At 43.5% G+C, this 21,033-nt stretch overlaps 1 protein-coding gene across 1 annotated transcript; it reads left to right on the top strand.

Annotated features, from left to right (window-relative positions):
• The first annotated feature begins 4,008 nt into the window (after positions 1 to 4,008).
• On the top strand, positions 4,009 to 20,482 carry Scrt (scratch). The gene is made up of 4 exons (XM_072016530.1): positions 4,009 to 5,116; positions 5,192 to 5,623; positions 15,364 to 16,129; positions 16,807 to 20,482. Exons 2-4 carry the CDS (start codon positions 5,305 to 5,307, stop codon positions 17,462 to 17,464), a joined length of 1,743 nt encoding a protein of 580 aa, XP_071872631.1. The 5' UTR covers positions 4,009 to 5,116; positions 5,192 to 5,304; the 3' UTR covers positions 17,465 to 20,482.
• Positions 20,483 to 21,033: the final 551 nt, after the last annotated feature.

Genomic DNA, 21,033 nt, shown 5'->3' with positions numbered 1-21,033 from the left:
TCGTGTATCTAGATATTAGGTGTTCTCCATTAGCTTCGTATCCATTAAGCATATATCAACTTTACGTATCTTTATACGTTTGTATCGTTGACCTAAAATTATTTTATGAGATAACAGAAAAACGTAAGAAAACATTAGACGACCTTGAAAATGTTATTAAGATATAAAATACAAACTTAACGATCGGATAAAAATTAACAGAAGACAAAATGACAATATCTTGAACAAAAAGATGAAAATTTTATATAAGGAAACTTTCTATATAAAAAGCGATTCGAATCGATTAGGGTATTGATACGGTGCACGTGCGGAGGCAGGTGCGAATGATGAAAAAAAAAAAACAGAGCGGTTGACGGGTCAATAAACAAGATTAGCTCATGCAGAAGCGCGTAGGTGTGACAAGTAGTGTGAACGCGCACCAGCTGAATAAATCACGGGTCGAAGGTAAGTGGCGTGGCTCGCACCATCGTTTAATTAGCGATTGATTAGAGATAACGGCGGAAAGATGAATGCCACGCGAGATAAAGCTCAAATTCGACGCGGTTATTCGCGTTTCGGATTAACACGATCCAGTTAAATGAAATAGACCTAAATTAAGTACTATTAACGAGCAGATGCGTTTACATGTTTGGCTATTAACGCACTGTAGACGAGATGTTTTGTCTTTGTTCTGTTTTTAACGAGAAAAATATTCGCATTTTTGTTCGAACTGTGATAGAAACAATATAAGGCAATCGATCGAATCTAACAAATTTTGAAGATAAAGGATATAAATTTATGTATGTAGTTTCGAAGTTTTAATTTTCTTTAATGAAACATTCAACGTGAAAATAATTTGTAATGATTAAGAAACCACAAGTAATGTAAAGATACTTGTAGCAAAAAAATAACTGAGTTGTCTGATCTGCAAGGAACAAGGATCGTGAGCATTGTACAGGATAGAGTGATATTTTTTATTATTTTCTTTTCCTCTGAGAGCTATTTGCATTAGGAGTTTTCAAGCGTGTAGTTAGGATTGTATTATGCCAGAGAGGGTGAGCAAGGGCTTGACTGTTCTATTTACCAATGCAAAGGGATTGATAGGGTCGTGTAAGAATAGAAGCACTTGTGTTGATTGCTTTAGAATACTTTACGAGCAGCGATGGAATTGCTCCAATTGTTTCTAGTATATTGAACGATATCTACCAAAAGTAGTTTCTGTTCTTTAATGAAGAGATCTAAATAAAAAATGCCTTGAATTAGTATTTTACGACGCTTTTCACGATATATTACTAATATTACTTAATTCTGTTGCACAATCAATTTTTTATAATTTCTGAAAAAAAATATGCCGCTGCTTATTATGAAAACAGTTTAAGTCATGTATTTTTCGTTTATTTTTCGAGATATTTAACGTTTGGTGTTCAGCGAATGAAATGCGTTCTGTTTAACGACGCACAACAACTTATTCAATCCAACGGCTCAATTCCTCCTACTTTGCAGACATGGTTTCAGATTATTGCAATGTAAATAGACGAGTTCACGATATCCTAGGATCGATCTTGCAAATCGAGATGCATCAGCTGTTGCGGCACGATTTCGTCATATGGCACGGTTATTACGCGACACCATTTAGAAAGTTTGCGCGCTGCTGGAAGAGCGACAATAGTCGGTAAATAGGACACGGGCGACAAGGAGAGTTCCGTTGAAACACGCGGCGAAACATCTGTCCGCAAAACACGAACCAATCTCGATATTGTCGTGGGTGATCGACGCCCCGAACTCCTTCGTTCCGGCAGAAATTGTAGCCGATAGTTTGCGAGCCTTTGGCCACAGGTGATACGAAGAACATTGTTGATAACGCCAAAGACAGATGTGTATAGGAACTATGTACTTTATTTTTGAACTCTTGTTATCAGATTGCGAATGTTTATTCATTTACGAGAAATTTAAAGCTGTAAGAATTTGCAAAACGAAAAATCCCATTTTCCTCGATATCGAAAGATTTGCAACTATTCGTATCATATTTCTACAATTTTTTAAATAGTACAATTAAAAGTAACTGTTATTATTTGTCGTATTACGTAAGAAAGAACGATACTATGTAACATGTAACGAATTAACAAAATGTCTAAAGTCAAGGTTTACAAGTCAGAACCTAATCTCTCTACCTACATCTAATACTGCCCCTCTAATTTCCAAATATGTGAAATCGCATATCGTCCTCCATCTCAGAAAATCCATTGTACTCCGCAAACAAAATCTTATCGCAAGCCTTCTATATACAATTGTGTTCGATCATTGATGGGACCTGTGGAATCGATAACAAAAGAAAGAAAGACCACTTTGAATTTTCATTCGCCGAAGGTTGGTAACCTCCTGTTCCCAAAACCGGTTTAACGAAGAGGTGCCACGTACCGGTTTCGATTGGTCTGTATCCCATTTACGAAAACTCGAGCCGTAAGAGCGACGAAAGACATGGTTGGCGTGGGTCAGTAGACGGGACAGGAAGGCCAGCGTGATATTCGATACGAGGTATCGCGTGCGCGGGGTGGCTGGTGCCACCCTAACGTGGCACGTGGGGTGCTACCAGGTGTTGCCTAGACGTCGGGTCGATGCTGATCGGTAGCGCATGCGTGGCCATCCCCATTCCGCTTCGCTGTCCCCACTATCAGCTCCGCTAACCCTCGCGCGGACCTTCGTTCTCCCACCACTTTAGCCGACATTCTCATTTCTGGCTCCTCCACCCTCGACTTTCTCCCCCTTTTTGCGGAATAGGGGAGATAGAGGCTACCCTCTCCTATTCGAGATCTCACCCCAACGTGTGCCAGCTACCCTTTACCCCTCGCACCGTCCCTTCTACACGCTGCACTAACACCATCAACCCGCTACCAACAAGTTCGCGTCGCGTATCGGGCGACATAGCGTCACCACTATGCAGCCAATCTTCCATAGGAATTACCATCGGCCTCCCCCTTGGGAGTTTACACACTCGTCGTGACGCGAGGAACGAGGCCGGTGCCCGTGGCAGCCCGGCCAGCTGTTCTCTCTTCCGCTCTTTCTCTGTCTCTGTCTGTCTCTCTCTCTCTCTCTTTCTTCCTCTCTCTCTCTCTCTCTCTCTCTCTCTATCTTTCCTCTATGTCTACATTCGACACGGCGCGGCGGCCTCGACACCGACCACTTGCACACGCATCCCTCGCGGACGGTTTCGGTGCACGGTTTCTTTTTTTTTCTTTCTCTTTTTTGCTCGGGTTCACTAACCTCCACCGTGGCACACGGCCGGTCTCGAACGAGCTTCCGTTTCGGTGGATTTACGGGCTGGGGGAAATTAAGCCTCGATCGAACGTGAATTAATTTGATATGTTTTAGTTATAAGTTGCTTGGGGACGGCCTCGAGGTTTTTGAAACGTGGAACTAGGGAGGTATATAAGCATCGTTTATGAGAAAGTTAGAGAAAGCATGGAATACTAACAGCGTGGTTCATACTTCTGTTTAGATTAGTTACGATTTGGGCTAACCAAAGTTGCAGGCTACTATAAGCATACGATGGCGGCAGACTGCCATAAATCCGAGTTTGCACAATGTGTGCGTGCGCGGGAAAGAGAGAGTCGATCTGTTGGCGTACACCCTCGTCGGGACGCAATAGCGTCGATCAACAGGGTTTCCGAAATTCCCTCGAACTTCAGACATTCTTTTTTATCGACCCAACCTTTGCAGGAAATATTTTCCACGTTTCATTCTTCCGAAATTTCTCCAACAGACAATCTTTTCGAGCAACCATCTCCTAATCGTTATTAAATTCCACGAAGTAACAAGCTAAAAGATACTCTTAAAGACCAACAAAGCGTGGTTACGCCAATGGCGATGCACACACGCGCGTTTCGCGCAAACGTGGAGGTCGCGCGCGCACACAATCAAAAGGCCTGCAGGAATCGAGAACTAGCATCGCCACCCTCGAGGGGTTGCGCAGCCATCCCTTGCTTCAGCAGAAACCATCAGCAGCAGCAGCGGCGGCGGCGGCGGCGGCAGCGGTGGCAGTGGAGCGATTGCAGCGCCGCCCCCCGATGCTGACTCAAGGGGAGCCGCAACGGAGGGACGACGGGGGTTCCTAGTTCCGTTGTGGTCGAAACGAGAGGTGGAATCGGTAGTTGAAGCCAGACGAGGAGAGAAAATAACGTAAGGTAGGGGATAAGCGACGGAGCGGCAGCGCCACCGACTAAACAGTCGCACCCCGTCGTTGTGATCGTATTCGAGGGCACCCCCTGTCACTGGCGAGAGCCGCGACAGGGAGCGACCGAGAGAGTATCGGACAGACAGACAGACGGACGGACAGACGGACGGACGGACAGACGGTCAGTCAGTCAGTCAGTCAGTCAGTCGGTCCACTCAGTTAGCCAACCAACGGAAGTTAGTAGTAGTCGTCGTGTGAGAAAAACTGTACTGCACGAAGGGACGGAAGAACTGAACGACATATATCTATACACGTATACATACATACATATATATGTACAAACATTGAAGAGAGGCACGCTGATGAAAGAGGATCGAGAGACGTGGACGGACGGCGAGTGAATAAAGAAGAGCGGAGTAAGAACGAAGAGGAATACAGACGAAGATACAAGGAGAATCGGTAGTAGGCATCAACCTGATCAAGTAGTAGCATAGTAGTTGTCTAGTGGTAGTACCGAGGGAAAAAGAGAACGCGAGTTTGCTAGTACGAATCGCAGAAAGGGGTGAGGCCGGAAAAGTCGAGGAGGGTTCTCGTGCGAACAGGCTGGCATGGTGGCGGTGCATCCTACGAAGGAGCTGCCCTCGCTGTGCCGATGACGAGGCTGCAGATCACGCCCCAACGTGAGCAAGGAAGGACGAAGAGGAAGCCGCAGCAGGCACCGTCAACGGATAGTTCGATCATCCGGGGAGAGGTTAACGGCAGGTTACAGATACGGACGGCGCTGAGTGACGGACGGCGGCGACGGAGGCGACGGCGTCGCAACATCGACGACCGCATCGTCGTGGTCGACGGCTGGTGTAACGAGGAACGCGATACCGGCGATAGCGGTGCCGGTGGCGGGCTAGGCGTCGCGCTAGTCGACGTCCTCGACGTCCTCGACGTCCTCGGGATCGTCGATCGTCGTCGGTACGGTGGTGCGTTTGGTGCGGTTGGTGAGGGTGTTGGTAGTGGTGTAACAACGTCGGAGGTTTTTCGTGACAGGGATACTACGTCAGGATCATCGTCGTCACCGGCGCCGAGTGATCAACACCTGGTGAACGAAGCACGGAGAACCCGTGGTTGCAACGGCTACGGAACACCACAACTGCGTCAACATGCCGCGCTGCCTCATGGCCAAGAAATGGAAGGCCTACCCGTGGCCGGATCGCGTCGACGATCCACAGGAAGAACAGAACGATCCTTCGAACATCCTACAGGAGCAGGGGAACCACGGGATACAGCAGACTTCCGCGTCATTAGAGAAGAGGCAACACAGGCATGAGCCAGAGGACGAGGAGATCGACGTGGTTGGGGATACGGATAGTAGGCAAGTCGATCATCAGCAGACCTGTTGGGGTCCGCATAGTCCAACCGCTGGTGCCACTGCACCTAGTCCACCACCACTGAACGCATCTGGTGCTCTGTATTATCATGGTGAGTAGGTAATCTTTAATGTTATCAGTTGCAACTGGTCGTCAGAATGCGTATATGAAAACAACCAGCTATCCCTTAAATCTGGCCTAATATAAAATTCCACGTGTTAGGTTAAGGAGAATCCCCTGAAGGAATTACACGATCATCTTATTTACGATAAACGCTAGATCATCGTAGCCTACTCTCTATTTACATCTTCGTGCCACGCCCTACATTGCCCAGATTCCATGGATTCTAATCTCGCGCGTAGCATCGCGAATTGCGATGAAGAGGACCGTGCCACCACTGGTCACAGAGACTCTTTTACCCTCCGAGATTGGACCCTGGAGTCTGGCCATGCGTCGAGCCACGGGGGTGACACACCCGCCGATTGGCCGATCGGCTGCGCTATAGAGAAATTGCGGTACTCTACCGCGACGATAACACGAGGCATGCTCCCCATGGGACTCGCAGGAACGGATGCGAGATAACTATCGTGTGGACAACGTCTCCTTCGACCGACTAACCCCTCTTCATCCCTCTTGATTTAATGATTTTCCTCGTTTAGCTCGCGATCGTGCGATGGATTCTGGCCATGCGTCGCACGCACACGTATGAATACACGTGCACATGTACACATGCCCGCACATAGACATAGACACAGACACGTTCACGCGTTCAGCGACACACCCGCCAGGCCGATCGTTGATTCTACTGCGGATCTTTGGGTGGATCGAAGCAAAAGGGGAGGAATGATTCCTCTTCCTCGCTCTCCCTCTCGTCCCATTTAGGTCACGTTCCTTTTACGAACAAAGCGTCCGGCTGTGTTTTTTTTTTTGGAACCGCCTTTTCTCTTGTGTCTCTCAGACAGATCTCGCGTTATGACAAACGGGGACATCGGATTTTCGGCAGACGCGCTCTGATTCGCTTTACGTTCCTCTGCCTGCAGTTTCTCATCCTAAAAGACTCTCGTTAATATCGACCATCTCTACTTATTATTTTTCTCCACGGCTAAAATATAAAAACGAACATGCAGATAAATTATTCGTTGATTCCAAAGAAATAAGAATTTCCCGTATTTATTTCAGCTAATAATAAGTGGTACAACTCAATAAGTGGTAATATCCGAAACTAAATCTTTTAAATTCACTTAAAAAAGTAGTTTCGTAGCTTACAGGCCCAATAAAATTACCAGTTGCATTATTTATCTGTAGAAATGGTAGAACGTTTTGAAAGTGCATTGAATATCGCTGCTCTCCTCTGCACTAACTGAATCGCACGTTTAAAATACCGCCACGGAGAGAGCGCACAGAATTAACTTTAAATTCATAAAGTAGGAGAAACGTTCCAACGTGCAATTGGGTCAGATCGTGGTATTTACAATTCCATCTCCGATGAAAATCCAAAGCCTGGATTCATTAGTTATTTCGATACGTCTGCGATATTTCGAAACTACTTCGACGAGCCATTGTTTAGAGAGGACACGATGATGAACAAAATTAGCTACTCGAAACAGAAATTACTAGCATTTCGAGGCTACCCTCTTCGAGAACGAGCAATTTCACGAACAATACATATTTTAGCTGGAAACTCAAACAACGACGAGTTGGAAAACCAACAACAAACAGGATACATGTTGAGTGCATTCCACAAGTTGACTCGAACGAACGCGTACATGAAAAATACGTGCCTTATCTATCATGGGGTTGAACATTTCATTTTCTTGTTTATTTATAGCCCATTAAAGCTATAAGCACTTCGATTGCTTGGCTTATGACGTATTTTTGTTATCCTTTGTTACGCAATGGAAACGTTCGCTTTTGTCTTTCTCTCTCTTTTTAACAATCACGTTGATCAGTTGGTTGCAAAAAATTCACGCGAAAGCAGCTGTTAATTGAATTCAGTTATCGATTATAACGCCCGACCGTCGGGTCTTTAACATGGCGCGAAGTGTTATGTAACACGTGTACCACCACGACGCCGCGACGGCGTGGTCGTGATTCAACGTAGAATTTATGAAAAGCAAAACAACGATCGTTCATCGTTCTTATCGTGGAATTTGCATACCAGTAAACGTGTCCTCTTGTTTTATTCCAATCCTCGAATAAATATCGTTCGAGAAGAATTTCAATAAATATCCGTTTGTATTGTTCTGATTCTTGGATATGACATATCAAATGGCGAATTATTTTTATAATTTTTAATAATTATCACCGATGAAATAATTTCTATGTTTACCATTATTTTGATATTACCGTTATTGGAGAAATATTTTGGCTCGTCATTGGAAATCGTCAGAGAAAAATGTAATTCCTTGGGTATAATTTATTCGTAACCTTTCATCCAGTGTTCGATTTTATACATCGTCGAACGCGACCTTGTCAGATCAGAATTCAGGTCGAAAATATGTAAGAACGACGTGGCATCGATTAAACGGCTTCCTTTTACTGTGACTCTCAACACACGAATAAACGAGCTGCATTTTCTTCGCGGTCACGTAATGCCTCATTGTAAGGGTTGCTTCTCACGCTTCCCTCCTATCATATGATTTTCCTTTCGCAATGTTTACGTCCGTTTAATTTGTAACGTCAACCAATGCAAACAAATTGTTAAACATCGGACAAAATATAATATTTTAGAACGATTGTATTCCTCTCTAAACATTCACAATTGTACGAAATCATCAGCCTCGGAAATAAATAGCTTTAGATAGTATTAAAGCTCGGAAAGAAATCCTTTTATCTTTGATCGACTTATTGCTCCGTAACCAATTGAATTACATATTAAAAAAACATGTTGGTTCGAAGAATGACTAGTCAGAATCAAGTTCATGCTAGGTTTCGGTTAATTCCGATGCGATATTTTTAATAATTCCACGAAGAAGCTGTGTGGATGACGAACAATTAAGGAAATGGCTTGGATTCGAAATTAGAAGTTCGACTTACGTTCGAATCACATTCTGATTAGGTTTTTATCCCGAAAAAGAAAAGTTAGGTGGGCAAATTTTCCAAAATTTTTCCGCAGCCAGAATTGTCGGAATCATCGGCGGCCCGGATCCATGTCGGCGGATACGCTAATTGCCAGCTTTATTATCGCGACTCGCGAAACGGACGCGCTCGCTTGACACCCACTGCGGTTCCGCGCGTTGCGCAAACGCGCGTCACATCGCGTTTTTCGTCGCAGCGGTTCCCAACAATTCCGGAATACCCACCGAATTTAAACAAGCCTCGAACAACCGCGTTAAACCTTGTATCATTCTTTAAAAAATTGGAAAATACCTATCGGCCTCTCCATCGAAATTATTCTATCAATTTCTTTCAAACGGTTCAATATCTTGTGTAATATGGTACCGATAATGTAGCGTGCACGGCTGGTTCGGAACGATCGGCGAATAACAATAGCAAAAAGGACCTTACGTCGCCCTTTGAAAGGCTAGAATCAACAGACTCGTGGGAGCGTGCAGAGCGTTCATTCGACATTATTGATTCTCACCCTCTCCCCTGGCCCCTCTGTCTCTCCTTCAACCCTCCCGCTCTCTTACCCTCTTTCCACTAACGGTCTCTGTCTCTCCCTAGGCCGTTGATGAAATGCACTTCCAGACACGGCCGCTCTCTTCTTTCTCTCCCTTTCTCTCGCTCACCCTCTCTTTCTCATCTTCCTTTGTATGTGTTTGGAAGTGTACGTATAGGTTTGCGCGTGTATGTGTGTTAACTTCCTTTTATTTCAGCCAATAATAGATGCGCGCCGGTTGATCGATCGTCGGCCACGGTTTTCTGATTTATTGCTGTCACGCCCGTCCCTTACCCCTCTTCTGCTGTCGGCCCACCGAGGAAATAGACCCCCTGCGATTCGTCAAAGCGCTGCTCTTTATTCGCCTTCTTTCCACAATCGAGAGATTTACGCGCCAACAGGGTTCTCCTGTTAATTCTCATCTGACTTCTCTGCTTTTGGCGCTGAATCATTTTTCTCTTTTTTTTTTTTGTGGTGTTGATAGATTATCGTATTCGTAACGAACGACGGAGCGACGTAGATCGGTCGTCCTCGACCTTTGTCGAAGCTAGAGATTTTAATATCGTACGTAAGAAGATTCCTCGTTCTTAAAAACTGCGATATCTGCACACGCTGAAGTGCCATCTGTTGATATCAACGGCTCCCTTTCCATTATTCAGACGTTACGATCCGGTAATCCTTGTTGTTTATGAATCTCGAACTTCTTAAAGTCGCGTGGCCTTGCTTTATGGATGTTTTGTCGAATCTTCTTTAAAGAACCTCTAATACGACTTTATATGTGCGATATGTGTCACGGTATTGTCCACGAACGATACAACATATTGTTCCTGCAACTTCAGCGTCAGTTTCGTCCCGTTAGAACGTAACGTAATTTGAATGACGATACTCTAACAAAAAAAAAGTTATACTTGAAACTAATAATTCTATAATAACTATAATTTCGTTAATTTAATAGATACGAATTAATCAAAATCGCTGTTAGCAGTGAAAAGATCTCGTTTATAGAGCGTTTATTGTTCGTCGAAAATCAACAGGAATAGTCTGACTGATCGATGGCAATTAGGCAGGATGATCGCGTAATTAACAGTGCTGCTTGACGAACGATGATTATCGCGGCTGCGTGGCGCTAGTGTCGGGATCAAAGGATCGGGTCAACGAAGGGAGGGGGAGGGGGATAAATCCTCGTGACGAGAATGGAAGTCGAAGGAATAGGAGTTTCTCTGTCTTACGCGGTTCGAAAGCTTCGCACGAGGGAGGAAATCGATTTTGAAAATCCGCTGAGTACGTGCGGATTATCGGTTTAAGGATTGCCGTTCGACGAGCGCAGCTTTCGACGCTGGAACGGGGTCAATACCTTCCGCGATTTGTTGCATTTGCGGAATAAACTAGCTTCTGTTTGCCGAAGACCTTCCTCCAATCCCATCGTTGATGCAATTTTCTGGGCTTTACGTACGAATCGTATTATCATCTTATTCGAAGAGCAAATTAAAGTTTGCCTGTTCGTTGTTTTAGTTGGTTTAGGTTTGAAGTAGATTTAAAGCATTACGATCGCAACAAGTGTCGTATGAATAGTTAGCGACGTTAGATTTTTATCGTATGTAATTTGTTTTAATGATGCATGAAAGTTTCCCGTCACATCGAATCTGGGATTAGGTTAATTCAATCGATCGAGTTTGTCTATCGAAAAATACTTTCTTAACTTTCGGGAAGATACGAGATAATCTTCGTTAATATACGTAAATTAATTTCGATTTTATGCGCAAGTTCTCCTCGAAACAATAATTTGTCGAAACGAGGAATGATTCATCGAAGGCCAAAATATTCTTCGTTTCTCGTTCCCCAATATCTAAATTCTTTACGTTCACGATCAAACATTGGAAACATCGACGAATCTAATCATATCGCGCTACAATCGTGAAACGTATTTGTATTATACGATCAATGATGACAAAGATAATAGAACCGTAATACATTTTCAAAAAAAGAAATTACCCAATTCCAATTTCTCATTACGTATTCCTAACGTCCAAACCTACACAGATCACCGCGAACATCGGCGAACCAAGTCGTACCGTGACATGAACACGGGAAGACGAATTTGCATTGTACAATCAACGAGCACGTTTCATCGATTGCGACCGGGTAGGCCGCTTGACAAATCTACTGGAAAACAACAAGAATTTCCGAATCCTTTCGTATGCACGATTCGCTAGTGAGAAAAGGAAAAGCATAAGAACCAAGTTAATCGCAAGCTGTGTTAAGTTTTAGCGTGAAAACGAGTCCGACACATACATTTGTACCGAAAGAAATATTTTGAAGCTTATTACAGCATGAATTCCCGATTTTTGTCTCTCGACAAGGAGCGCAGCTAACGGTAAAAAGCACAGAGACACGGGGTTGACGACGCCGCGACATGGGCAGGCAATTTCTGCGCTCCAGTGTTCGGGTCCTACTCGCAACAATGCGAATGTCGCGTTACATTGTCGCAGCGGCGGTATCGATCGTGTCCGGTGGAAGGCAACGTGGCATCGAAGGCTAACTGTCGCGTGTCCTGTCGCGTGGACACTGGCAATAAAAGGAAGGACCGACCGTTTAACTGTTTCGCTGAACATTATGTGAAACTCTTCCGAAAGTGTACTTAGAGCACAACTAGAGCCGAACTGACGTCGAACGAAAAGTTTGACTCGGTTGAAAGGTGTTGCTATAGTTGTTCATTGAAGGTTTGGGAAATAATGGAACACGTGTTTTTAACTCGTAGTTGGCATTGTCGACGATACTTGAATGTTTCGGTACTTCGTTTCAGTTTGTTTTCTTTGACGAAGCATTTGTTACAAGACAGGGTATAAAATACGAATTAGAACTAGAATTGATGATCTGAGATCAAGTAGACGAATTGAAATTAAAGTGAAATTATGTGGTATGTTCCTATGATACCAGTTGTAGTTAATGACAATGTATGGGGCGTTGTTGTTGAATTTCATTGTTTCATTTAGACATCGATCAACATAGGAGAGAAATAATATTGACATTTTTAATGAAAATGATGGATGCGAAAATTGGGGCAATTGTCCTTGGATAAAAGCTATTTTTACGAGGTAGATTTCAGATTTGCTAGATTTCAGACGCTAGATTCCGTTAAAATTTCTACGTTTTTATCGATTGACATTTTTAATGGATGGCTTAGGTATGTTCTTGCGTAGTTAAACGTAGATGACGTAGATAAACGCTGGATAATATTTTATCTTGACATTTGTCATATGTGCCAGTGACAATAGAATTCTTATAAGCGTCGGACTGCCATTTACGAGAAATATACAATAAAAGGTCGAGAATCCTTATTTAGAAATATCACGAAACACCAAAATAAAATTAAGAAACATGAAGAAAATATGAAACAATCTGACTCGTAATGACATGGTACAAATCTTAAAAATTATAAAACCAATGCAAACGGTGCACTTGAATTTTAATTCAACGAAAGAATAAACCCACGTATCGTAGAAACAACATAGAGACAAGAAATCATAAAAAATTGTAAAAATCGTACAAAAAGATATAAAAGTTCTTAACAAAAAAAGAAAAAAGATAAATTCACGTGTCACAGGAACATGTAGCGACACAGAGTCAGAGGACGATGCGAATCGAGAGCGACTCATGTTGTTGTTTTACCTCGAGACATTAACGCCGTTATGATATACGAAATGTAATAATAAACAAACTCCGAACAAAACAATATAGCCGCTAAGCGCGACCGTCAACCGAAGTTGAATTTAAACTCTCCGGTACTCCCCTAACCAGTATGAATAAACGAACACGATCGTTAAGACAATGAGTCGATCAGTAATCAGTAGTCAATCTTCATCGAGCATTTTTATAGCGAATTACTATCGAGCCGTCTTATCAACCAGAATCAGTTAGTCAGTAATCAATCACGAATCAGTTAGCTATCAGTTATCAGTAGGTCAGTCTTTGGATGAGTCAGTTATCGATCAGTAGTCAGTTAGTTACTGAGTATCGAGTAATCTTAGAGTAGTATTACCATCGAGCGAACGTACTCATTACCGCGTATACGCATAACGAGCAACAATTAGCGAACGACGACGAACTCTGTTCTACCAATAGTTTTAAATATATTTGACTGCACCAAGTATCCACTCGTTTCGTCATTATATACACTAATACGTTTAATCCTCCTCCATAGAAATTTTTCCCACACACACGCAACAGATATCCTTTATTATAATACAGAAAGAAACTCATCGCCCTTTTCTTCGTTTTGGTCGTTTTCTCGTTAACAATCGCACATGCTGGGACCAGCTGACGCGTGCCAGCAACAGGAAATGAAACGGCGCACCGGTTCCGTGTGATTCACGAATTCAAATATTCATGGCGGGGGCCATGGGGGTTGCGAGTGAACCGGCTGCCACCTATACACGGTAGAACGGAAAGTAAAAAGGGAGAAACAAGGAAGAAAAAGAGACAGAAGTATCGCGTTATCGATGCCCTTTAATTTACGCCGACGACGTGTCTCGTTCCAGCCGAGAAAATCCTCCGAAGATAATTAAAGGCTGTCATTTCGTGGCTTGGCTCGATTCGTCGATTCGTATTCACGACGATCCACGCGGCGCAACCCTGTGAATCGGAAAACCTCGTGGCGTTTAATTTTCGAACCAGCAACCGTTTCCAATAATCGTTCGCCACGGAAATGGCCAAATTAAAGGAAACTTTTATGGATGGAATACGAAAACTCGTCGATGGACAAAATTTTAGCTGTGTTGGATAGAATTTCGTTGCTGCGGGAATATTGCAGACTGGTTTCGGCTTAATTGAAAAATGCTTTTCCGTGTTATCGCGGAATCGAAGAGATCGTACCTAGTTGTAAGAAGTCTCTTATTTTGTGTCTATATATATTTTTAATTATATATATGTATCTCATAAAGAAAAATATGAGCCTTCATTTGGCGTAAAAGGGTGAACAAGGTCTGAAAATTGCGAAACAATTACGAAGTCATATAAATCTTAAATTATAAAGTTGCGAACATCCGCATGAAGCCACATAGTACGACATGTGATTTTATTATAGACTGAAATAACTTTTCACCATGGATGATCCAGATGATACAGACATTCCGTTATAATATTCTAATTCCCAGAAATAATATTTTCATGAATGTATTAATTATAATGGATATATTAAAATTTTGTTGAACACTCTCTAGCATTCTCTCGTGGGCGTAGAAAGAGACATCCGATATTTGTCTTGGATTTATTAGAATATTTAATACTCAAGAAATTTGTTTCATGATTCTCTTTTTCAATTCATTCAAATTGTGATTTATTAAAAAAAAAAAAAAAAAAATGGAGCTGGTTCTTTAGAGTTGCTTAATTCTTTCGCTTAAAAATATTCTTGTTGTTTCTGCTTTAATTTCATTTTTTTTTTTTCTGGAATTAGGGTTGTTTGTTTGGAATGGACTTAGGTGATCGAGCGATCTGATTCGTTGCAACTAGAAAGGGTGAAAGGAGTTCATTGAACCCTCGACGGATGCGAGTTTCGATCGCATGAATTTCGAGACGCGAAACCTTCAATTTGCATTATTCATTAGCAATCCCTAATCAGCTTCGAATCCCCCATTAAGTTTGATTGACCGTGTATCCCTCATTACTTAATATTCCGTGTTAATTTTAGCCCCGACAGTGACTGAGCCAATTCGTTACCTGCACCAACACGCCGAGATTGATAATTTCAATTGATAATCCTGTATCGATAATTTGCATTTCGATAATCCTCCTCGATCAAAATCGAGAAATGTAATGAAATATACATAAATTTTATCCTTAGTTTACAAGTTTGTAAGTAAGCAGATTATAAAAGAAACATTTTCTAACACAAATGAGAATTCATTAAATTTTATCAAACATACGATATGCAAAATACCAGAAGAATGAGACGCAGCAAAATATTGCTTAACATATGAAACTTGATGAGATAATATCATCAAACAGATATTAGATGCTAGATGCAAGTTACAAAATTGACGAAACCTTGGAAAGTATCTTCCATAAGAATACAAGTTATATCAAGAAACCTAGATTTGAAAAATTATGCGCCACTAACGATAAGCCACAAGAGCTCGAGTCTCTAAGACGAGCTTTCCCATTTAACGAAGCAAGTTTATTAGACGATTAATGTCACTACATCCACCAAGTGCCTCATAAACCTAACCGATTTACCAAAACCAATCTAACCGCAGGTTACACACACGAGTCATGGATCAACCACGAAGAACCACCAAAGTACGCGACGCTGCGCTCAGCGGCAGAGTTGGCCCGACCAGTGGTACCATCTCCGCCGCCTCCAGCCGCGCCTCAAGAGCTGGCCGCGGTGATGACCGGGTCCAGCCTGCACCAACCACACCCAGCAGCCCCAATGACAACTCCGTCGTCGTCGTCCACCTCGCTATGTTTGCCCCCGAGGAAAAGCCTCTCGATGTGTTTCACCAGCACAGGGACGGCGCTATCGCTGCCCCCGAAGAAGAAGGACATTTACAGGCCCTATAGCCTCCAGCCGATGTCGGAGATCCGCACGTCGGAGATTCGCACGCCGGAGATCCGCACATCGGAAATCCGCACATCGGAGATCCGCACATCGGAGATCCGCACGTCGGAGATCCGTACATCGGAGATCCGTACGTCGGCCGAGGAGGATCTGTCCGCCGCGCAGGCGATCCTCGACCTGAGCGCGTCCCCGGCTGCGCCCACGCACTCGGTCTTCATTCACACTTTATCGCCTCCGCCTCCGCCTCCTCCGCCTCCAACGGTACCCTGCGTCGCGACGACAGGCCAGCTGCAGCCGACACAGTTGCAGCCGGCGCCGACCGCGCAGCCTATCCCTGTCTCCGTGCTGGTACCGGTGCCCAGCTCGCAAACCAACCAACTGCGACAACAGGAGCAAACCCCGCAGCCTCAGTCGCCCGCCACCGCGGAGGCCAACGCAAATTGCTCCGCCGGAAGAGATGGGTGAGTATCCAGGGTGGGCATTTCCATGAGAAGCGATGGAATATTTTTGTTTTGTTTTATTTGATGTAATATATGGTTCTACTGAGAAGTACTATACAGAGATGAGAAGGCAAGGTTCTTCCACTTTGGGTGTCCATTTTTATGATTATGTCGGATCGATTAGAAATGATCAATCAGATAAGCATTCGTTTGCCTAACCACCTTCTTATCTTTGCACGGTAGACAATTCCACTGAGAAGTAGACGAATCTACCGAAAGATAGACGAGTCTTTTTACATGTAGGGTTGTATATATATATATATATATATGTTGATTATATTTGGATCGTAATAGAGGATGAGTGTAATATATGGTTGATGGATGAGTGATTGTGCAAATCGATGTCGCAGTAAGCTTTCTGTATGTATGTGATATATACACGATAGCTTGTTATGGGTGTCACATTGCCTGAAGGCTGTTGTATAACGCATTGTGTTCGTCGATATGGATACGTGTATATATATTCTCTCTCATGTCGTGTACATCTAGTTCACGAATCTGTCGCATGGGTGTTACTCGTTGCTTATAATAAATCTTAAACAGCAACCTCGATTATAGGCATTACACGAACTCGATCCAACCTCTCGGAATAAAATTCCAAATTTATCATAAATCACGGTGTTTTCCTTCCTCGACAGCACCAGCAGCGGCAGCAAGACGGTGGCCTACACGTACGAGGCATTTTTCGTGTCGGATGGTCGGTCGAAGCGTCGCAGTGCGAACACAAATGGCGCCGCGGTGCCTGACAAGGAGGCTGCTCAGCCTGATAGGCCAAAATTTACGTGCACAGAGTGCGGCAAACAGTACGCAACCTCGTCGAACCTGTCCCGGCACAAACAGACGCATCGTAGCCTCGACTCTCAATCGGCGAAGAAGTGCATTCACTGTGGCAAAGCGTACGTGAGCATGCCAGCCCTGGCGATGCACGTGCTGACCCACAAGTTGGCCCATAGCTGCGGCGTCTGTGGCAAGATGTTCTCCAGGCCTTGGCTGCTACAAGGCCATCTGAGAAGTCACACGGGAGAGAAGCCATATGGGTGCGCGCATTGCGGCAAAGCGTTCGCCGATCGGTCGAATCTACGTGCCCACATGCAGACGCATTCCGCGGACAAGAACTACGAGTGCTCGAGATGCCACAAAACCTTCGCTCTCAAGTCCTATCTGAACAAACACCTGGAGTCCGCTTGTTTACGCGACGACGAGATGCCGCCACAACAACAGCAACAACAACAACCTGCTACCAATGGTAGCAACGCGACGACGCAACATCAACAGAGCAACAATCGTGGTTTGTAGCAGCGCTTCGACGACAGGAAGACCACGACCAGGCGCCTCGACGCCCTAGAGACCGCTGCTAGGGAGAGCTAGCGGTCGTTCCCAGCGACGCCCGGCTAACCGGGACGACGAGGCAAGATCGATGGGAGAAGATTGACGGGGATGAGGAGGGAGAAAGGGAGAAAGAATAAAGGTTTGCCGTAGGTTTTAAGTAGAAAAGTGCCAGTAGAGAAAATGGAGGATAATAGAGAGAAGTAACCTAATGGTAGATGGGTAGAGGGTGAAGAGAGGGGGAAATGATAGGAGTGTGTCGGTTTCTTAAATAATGTCTAACATTAATAAAAACGTCCAATAATGTTAAGTCTTAAAACGAGCAGAAAGAGAAAAAGAAGAATAAAAAAACAAGATGAAACGACGATGGATAAAGGAGAGAACGATGAAAAAAAAAAAAAGATGAGATGAAAGAAACGAGAACAAAGAACACGTCGAACGGTGACGTCCACACTGCAGTCTAGTCACTCTAGTCGATTATATCTAATACATTATGATATTATATTATTATATTATATATTATATTATTATTATATATATAGTATATTTACTAGCGCGTACGGTTCTAGTCGCGAGCTCGTTACGGAGACACACTATTTATTGATACTTAGCTGCCTAAATGAAATAACGAATAAAAAGAAAATTCTTCGAGGATTAAACAAGAATTACACACGTACACGCATATAACAAACCAAGGGGGACACACACCATGATATAACGATAATAACGACGATAGCGAAGCAGATTATTAAAAGGAAATTAAAAGACGATAGATTCGGTGCAATAACGACTCCATTAGAAGAAGGCTCGACTTAACCACGAGCTAACGAAATTTCCGGCCGGTTTTCGATTCTCCCCAAATCCTTTCCCCCGCGAGACCCTGCATCGACGCTCGTCCTCAGCGTCCTAACGCCAATGCATTGGCGACACGGGTATCGAATCGTGTCTAGAGATCGATTCGTCGCTCTCGTTGAAACGTACAGTCGTCACCGGACCATTCCGTTTCTTCCGAAGAGCACCGGATCGAATCTCGAGACGATCGGACCTCTCCCATGTTCCTTTTTTCGATGGCTCCTTCCACGGTTGGACCACAATTACACTCGACCACAGGGCGATCGACGGATGATGGATACTCTCGATACAGGCGCCGGTGCAGGCCTGTACGTTTCTTTCGATGATAAGGAAGGAGGTTGTATATAACTCGCTCGTGTAATTTGTTTTCATTTTTCTCACGTTGATTGTTAGATCTCTTGGCGGCCGTTTGATGGTAACTTCTGCGGTTGAGTAGTGGACAAGGGAGTATTTGATCAATAGCAGACTTTTCAAGAAAGACAAAAACCGAAATTCAATTTTACGTAGACCGTATGTGAAGGATCTAAAGTGTTCAAGTAGACAAAATCGGGTTAATTATTTAGGCAGGAGAGGAAAATGAATCTCCCATTTGTTTCGTAGAAATTAGTGGAAAATTCGAAGATTCTACGCCATACACTGCATAAGAATTATACCGGACGAAATAATAATGCGATAGGTATCAAAAATTTCCTTGCTCGCCACCGTGTACCTCGATCATCCCAATACGCTCTACGCCATGCAAAACCGTTTCAATCTTACGAACGATAGTTCGCGGAACTCCTCAACTTTTCAAATATTTAATTCCATCAATTTTCTCGTCGTTATTTTTACCTCGCACAGAAGAACACGGTTCCCATAAAAGAAGGGGGAGAGAGAAAAAAAAAAAAACAAGAGAAAGTCATCGACAGTGATGCGTGGCATAGAACGTGTTAACGACACGTGGACATCGATCGAGCTGCCTCGAGGTCGTCGTATTTGCAATACTTCCAACGTGTTCACAGTTTTCAGCGATGTTACACGATCGGTTATATAGAAGCTCGAATATGAAATAAAGTAATATTCTAAGCGCGTTCACACGCGTACATGTTTACATTACACAGTAGGTATACATAAGAACACGTAGGAGAAACAGACAAATATACACAGACACACAACACGAAGAGCGTTACACGTAATATTTAGAGCAGATTCGAATAATAGATGCGTAACTTTGTTATACACATATTTTATAGAAGCAATATAACGAGTAAGGAAAAAAAAAGTAATAATGACGACGCGTACGGTCAAAAGCAATGTTTCGACACAACGAATTATATAATTATACATATAGAGGCGAACATCGAAGTTTAACGTGATGGAAAACGATGATTTGCTTCGGCAGAAACTTCTTCGATCGTCTGAACCCTAACCACGCTCTTCCGTTTTTCGCGATCGTCGTTCAAAATTGACGCCACGACCAGTCGGATTTCGCGACTCGTAAAAATTCATCGTTTCTGCCTCTTTTAAACTAAAGCAATATCTTCGAACGTTTCAACGAACAGGCCGCTTCCATTTTAGAATTTAACGAAAGAAAATGATTGAATATTTATCGGTTCGATCGTGAGACAGATCGACTAATCAGTGGCTTCGTGGTTTGCCTTTTAACGATGGAGAATGCGCTTCGTAAGGCTTAATTAGCTTCTGATATTTTTTAAACGGGCCTATAATCAAGTAAGTTTCGTGCAACGAGTGGAACACCAATATAGTCTTAAAAAGAAATTCCGTTTAAGTATATTTTATATAACGAACAACGACCTTCGCTCTGAACGATAAACGTAGTGTTAGTGACGCGTGTGAAATTCCCACTCTGTAAGCAACGCAACGACTACACATCGAAATTCGCGAATCCTTTTATCGTAATATTAAACGTAAATCCTTGGAACTACGTTTTGTAGGGAAAAAAGAAAAAAACAAAGAAATATTTCGAGACAACGAAAAGGGAGTGTCAGCGAAATCCGGCTGAAAAATCCGACCTCCGCTTCATTCGACCAACTTTTTCTCCGAAAGCAACGATTACACTGCGCCGAATAATTCCCGGAAAAATAACAAAAAGGAAGAAAAAGTAGAGAGGAAAGGTATAGAGGGATTGAAAAGAGAGAGAGAAAAAAAAGAAGGAAATACACGCGAAACACGATCGCGAGAGAACAAAGAAGAGCGTGGATCAGTGCCAGCTTGGGAAGAGCTGTCGCGACGATCCAACGAGTCCTTTTGTATTAATTATTGCCGACAAATAATTACCGCGTTGCATGTACAGAGTAGCCGACCTCACCGCCAAAACAGTAAAAAGAAGCAAAAATGGCAAAAAAAAAAAAGAAATATTAATCGCGAGAAAAAATGGAAAAACGAAGCACCGGAGAACAGAACACACATGAACACGTCTTGTACTATACTTTGTGTTTTCGCGTAGCGCTCGTACGCTCGCCGTTGGATTCCACCGCGGGCTGTAGGAAATTTTAGACTCTAAAGAAACGTTAGGGGTCTTTCCTCTCGAAGGGATCCAACGATCGAGTAGATGAGAAATCGATCGATCCCAAAAAGCTTTTCTAGTCCTCGCCCTCCCCTTCGTGCATGGTGACGTTTGTTTCGTGAGTTTTCTCGAAAACGCCGTGTACCGCGTGCAACGATTGCGATTATCGCATACGTACGAA

Source organism: Bombus fervidus, chromosome 2 (genome assembly GCF_041682495.2).
Source record: "Bombus fervidus isolate BK054 chromosome 2, iyBomFerv1, whole genome shotgun sequence".
NCBI lineage: Eukaryota > Metazoa > Arthropoda > Insecta > Hymenoptera > Apidae > Bombus > Bombus fervidus.
This window is presented reverse-complemented; position numbering and strand designations above follow the sequence as displayed.